Source organism: Belonocnema kinseyi, chromosome 5 (assembly GCF_010883055.1).
Source record: "Belonocnema kinseyi isolate 2016_QV_RU_SX_M_011 chromosome 5, B_treatae_v1, whole genome shotgun sequence".
Taxonomy (NCBI): domain Eukaryota; kingdom Metazoa; phylum Arthropoda; class Insecta; order Hymenoptera; family Cynipidae; genus Belonocnema; species Belonocnema kinseyi.
Window position 1 is genome coordinate 122,649,798 of NC_046661.1, and position 5,008 is coordinate 122,654,805.

At 32.2% G+C, this 5,008-nt stretch overlaps 1 protein-coding gene across 1 annotated transcript in view; it reads left to right on the forward strand.

Moving 5' to 3' along the window:
- LOC117173171 overlaps window positions 1-5,008 on the forward strand; it is a 48,440-nt gene that overhangs the window by 22,622 nt on the left and 20,810 nt on the right. The window contains exon 3 of the mRNA XM_033361588.1: window positions 2,167-2,422. Within this exon, the coding sequence (XP_033217479.1) occupies window positions 2,167-2,422 (256 nt within the window). The remainder of the gene's footprint in view (window positions 1-2,166; window positions 2,423-5,008) is intronic.

Sequence of the window (5,008 nt, forward strand, 5' to 3'; positions counted from 1 at the left end):
TTTGTACAATCTATAGGCATATGTATTGGCGGGTGCCAAGAGATTTTTCCCGAAAATGATGTTATTGTTGTTCATTTCAAGACTGAAAATGAAGTTTTTGTTTATGCCGGAAACCGAAAACCAGAGTAGAAACGCCAAACCATTAAGGTGTGCCATTCTTTTATTATAAATCATATAACGTATGAAAGAAGAAGGATATACAAATTGCAGATGGGTCGAAGTTAAATTGAAGGCAAATTTGAAATTCCAGCAATATAAAATCAAATTAGAAAATCTTACTGATTTTTGTTTCATTTATTGAATACGTATTATCATCCTCTATAAAATAATTCATTCGTTTCTTTAAATTTCTGTTCTTATTCGCTTAAATTTAATATAAGAACACCCGAAATGGCATTACCGTACAGAGCAGGTTCTGAATGATAAGACAAACACATTCATAGAGCGTTTTTATGCGTCTCATCATTGACGATATACTTGTTTATGTCAAGGGAAAATGTGACGCTGTCAGCGGGCGTTTACTGGTACTTCGTATCCACAGTTACCAACGCATTGTAACTAGCAAAGTAATGGTCCCAAGCTAATTTTTACAAGGATATTCCTACTGAAACTTTCTTTTTAAATTTAGAAAAAAAATTTTTCTCCTGAAAAAGAATCATATTTCCTCCTTGGACAAAAATAAAAAAGAAGATAGAAAAATGAGGAAAATCATAGTCTTTTCTTTTTTATGAGAAAAAAGTATTTTTCTTTATTTTATTTTTTTTTCAAGTTTGAACAGGAACATTTTATGATGGTTTTCCAAATTAAGTTGATGGATTCTTGGTTTTATTTTCAGGAATTCTGCACATTAATCTGATTATTGGACGTTAAATAGAATTTTAAATTTGATTTTAATCTCATTTAAATTTCTTTAATTTAATAATAATAATACTTCTGAAAATCAGTAGCACTTACTCGCCTTAATTTTACCCCTAACAGTGTTAACATAAAACATTTCTTTCTACAATCTCTCCAAAAATTTGGGTAATTTGTCAGCCTTCTTTACCAAGTTTGACTGGCACAAGGAGAAGTTCTCCCCATCCTCCAATATTAGACTTTTATTAGCCTTTAGATTATGTTGTAAAAACATTACATCAAATCATTCTTCTCTAGATTTTTAGAGTTCAAATAAAAATAAAAATGTTTAATTTTGCAAATTTTACAAAGAGAGTGGATAGAATTTCAATGAAAAGTTTGTACATTTTGAGCATTTCTTATTTATATAATAAAGTATATCACAGATTACAATACTGCGAATCTCTTCAAGTGTTCTCCCTTACCGGATTCTAAGTTATTTCATTAACTTTTTTTTAGAAAGCAGTTTCTTTTTTTGATATTATGTACGTGGAGTATTGTTCGACTTAACGAAAAAACCTCCACCCTCGAGTGTCGAGTTCGCTTTCAGTCGGTTCGTTCCGAAAGAATTATTAACGCTTGATGTAGTTCTTTCTGAGGCAATCTCGTCCTGAAGAGTCTATTGGAAAAAAGAATTTCAATTAGCGACGCATTCTGCTAAGTCTGATGACGCAATTTCAGACGGAAATGCTATAATGACTTATACTCTTATTTTCCAGTGAGAGAACTTTTCTAATTTGCCACCGTTTTATTCTGTTAGACAAATTCCCTACCCCCTTAATCCAGGATGGTATCTTTCATGAAAACTTCGATAACAATTGGCTCGCGAAAATTCGTTCTATTTAGAAAACTTATTGAATCGCGAAATGCAGTATCTTTGTCCTCGGGTTTGAATTCTAGCCGTGAGCACTTGACAGTTATAATCCTTTTCACCATCTTCACACTTTTCGTAGTTATAGGAAATTAAGCTTCTAAAGATTCCTTGACCTGTAGAGAAATAATTTTGATCCAAAGAATCCAAGCTGAAAATATTATATGATTGTAATTATTTTGCGCAATTAATGTATCTTGTTTCGTTCCAGAGATATCCTGCAAGAAGTGAGCGCATGTTTTTAATCCTTAGTTTTTAGGTGTCTTCATTCTCCTGGATGGTACAGTAGCACCCTACGGTTTTAAGGTCACGATATTTTCAAATCGATTCGTCTAATTAATTGTCATTGTTTCTCCTTTTGCCATATCTATCAGGATTAAATAAAATTTGTCAATTTCCAGTGAAAGCTGTCGATTTGGAGAGGCAATATCACCTCCAGTGAGAATATTTCTGGTGCTGGCAGTTTGGGCACCGAGTGCTCTCATCCTTCTTGGCTGCTACATGTACGTGTATTTAGTTGCTCGTGCACATGCACGAGCGATTTACACTGTGGAGCTTTCGTTTCGGCATCAAACGCAAACACTGACTCTCCCTCGTTATGGACAAACCTTGGCCGTTACTGTCGGGGCATTTTTCATCCTTTGGCTTCCCTTTCAGGTAAATTTAATCTCAATATTAAAGCTCCTTTGTATGATTAATTAAAAATATTTTCCCCTCTACCTCGTAATAATGAATTTTCTAGGGCTATCAACGTACCATTTTAAGCAAACATAAGTAAATCTTTACAAGCCGATTTTAAATTACTTTTTTTAGAACTATCATTCTTTTGAATATAGAGTAAAGTTAATTAGTAAATAACATCAAGTGTACCGTATTTTGTGTTTATCATAAAAGAAATATCATTTGAGTAAGGAGCAGTTAATAATCAGAAAGAAGTTTTTTGATTTAAAGAAAGTTTGTTTGATTTAAAGGCAGTTTCTTTGAATAAAAAAAACTATTAGCTTTCAGTGAAAAAAATTTGTTTTGATCGAGCGAAATATATTCTTATTTTATTAAACAGTTTTAAAAAAATGAAAATGATTTTCTTCATTCTGAAATAATTCTCTGTATAGCTCCTAACAACATTTCAAAGGTCCTGAGTTTCCCTGAGAACCTTAGCTTCATTTTAAGAAAAAAAATGAATCTATATTAATTAAAATACTTAATTATTAAGTCTTCCCGCAAAGTCCATATGCGCCAACTTCCCCTATTCAGAAATACAGAAACAGAAAAGAGAAAGGTGGTACCGAGCAACCAAACCGAGCGAGTCAATGGAACAAAATCACTGCCGCTTCACAACCGCGGTTCCAAGGTCTCTAGCAACAGATGCTAACAAGAAACCCTAGGTAGGTGTCCCCCTCCGATTTTTTTTGTTCCCACACATGCTGTAATACTTAAAAAACTAAGCGACAGGTATTTTTTCTTACATGCCCAAAATGGTTTTAAGGCGGTAAAAACCACCCCCGAATAGTGTGGTACCAAACACCAATTTAATTGTTTCACATATAATAACAGAATCCTTCACAATCAAACCAACTCGAATAATATCCACACAATAAGACATGAAAAATGTAATTTTATCAATGTGATCAACAAAATTTTTGGAGGGTAAACTACCTCACAATCATTTTTAATTATACAAAAAATTTACAAACGTGCATGATTTCAGCTCAAAAAATCTGGAAAAAATATATATTGCACGCAATAATAAAATAATGTTTACATATTTTTGCATTTTCACGAGAAATAAATGTATAAGGGTTAACCACCCTTAACTGCATTTTGTTACATTTCTCAAAAATAAACTAAGTTTCGCATGCAAAACAGAGCAGAAAAATTTCCTCAAGAAGATTTCAACTAAAAAAATGTGGAAAAAATATATATTGCACGCGATAATATTATCAATTTTACGGTTTTTTTGCATTTCCATAAGAAATTAATTTATAAGGGGTATCCATCCTTAACTGCATTTATTATATTTCTGCAAAATAAAGTAAGTTTCGCGTGCCAAACAGAGCAGAAAAATTTCTCCACGAAGAAGGTTTAAATATCTAAATTTCTCAATATACATTAGTCAAACAATTTTATGGAGGTAAACTACCCCAAAAGATATTACGATTATACAAGAAAATGATCAGGAAAACAACTGCTTAATCAATTCAACGTCCTGCATTTGGTAAAAATGTAATTTATGTATTTCTAAAAATATAAATTTATATTTAAGATATAATGTTCCTTAATATATGTATAGAAACTTAATAAAATGCCCTTAAGGGTGGTTACCCTTATACATTAATTTCTCGTGGAAATGCAAAAACATTGGAACTGTATTTTATTATCTGGTGTGAAATATGTTGTTTTTTTCGATTTTTAGCTTCAATTTACACCTATTTGGTGATTTTCTTGTATTATCGTAACATCTTTTCGGGTAGTTCACCCCTATAAAATTGCTTGACTAATGTAAAATGAAAAATTTAGATTTTTAAGCCTTCTTCGTGAGGAAATCTTTTTGCTCTGTTTTGCACGCGAAATGTAATTTATTTTGCAGAAATATAATAAAATGCAGTTAAGGGTGTTTACCCCTTATAAATTTATTTTTCATGAAAATGCAAAAGCTCGTAAACTTTACTTCATTATCGAGTGCCATATATGTTTTTTCTAATTTTTTATGTTGAAATCATGCCCGTTTTGTAAATTTTTTGTATAATTAAGAATGATCGTGGGGTAGTGTACCACCCCAAAAATTTTGTTGATCAAATTGACAAAATCACATTTTTCATCTCTTATTGTCAGGACATTGTTCGAGTTGGTTTGATTATGAGAGATTCTGTTATTAAATGTGAAACAATTAAATGGGTGTATGTATCACGCTATTTGGGGGTGGTCTTAACCCCCTAAAAACCATTCTGGGCACGTAAGAAACAATACGTGTCACTTATTTTTGCGAGTACGACACATATGTGAGAACAAAGCAAATCAGAAGGGGACACCTACGTAGGGTTCCTTGTATGTAAAGCAGCTGCACGGATCAATAGCGTCAGTGACAAACTCCGAACAATCACAAACCTTATTAAGTATAGTAAATATTTATCAATTCTAAACTAAAGGGGGAGGGTCGGTAAGGCCGGTTTTTGGCCTAATTTATTTTTGTACCAAAAAATCTGAAAAAATCATGGTAGTATCTTATAAGTATCCCGAGTCGAT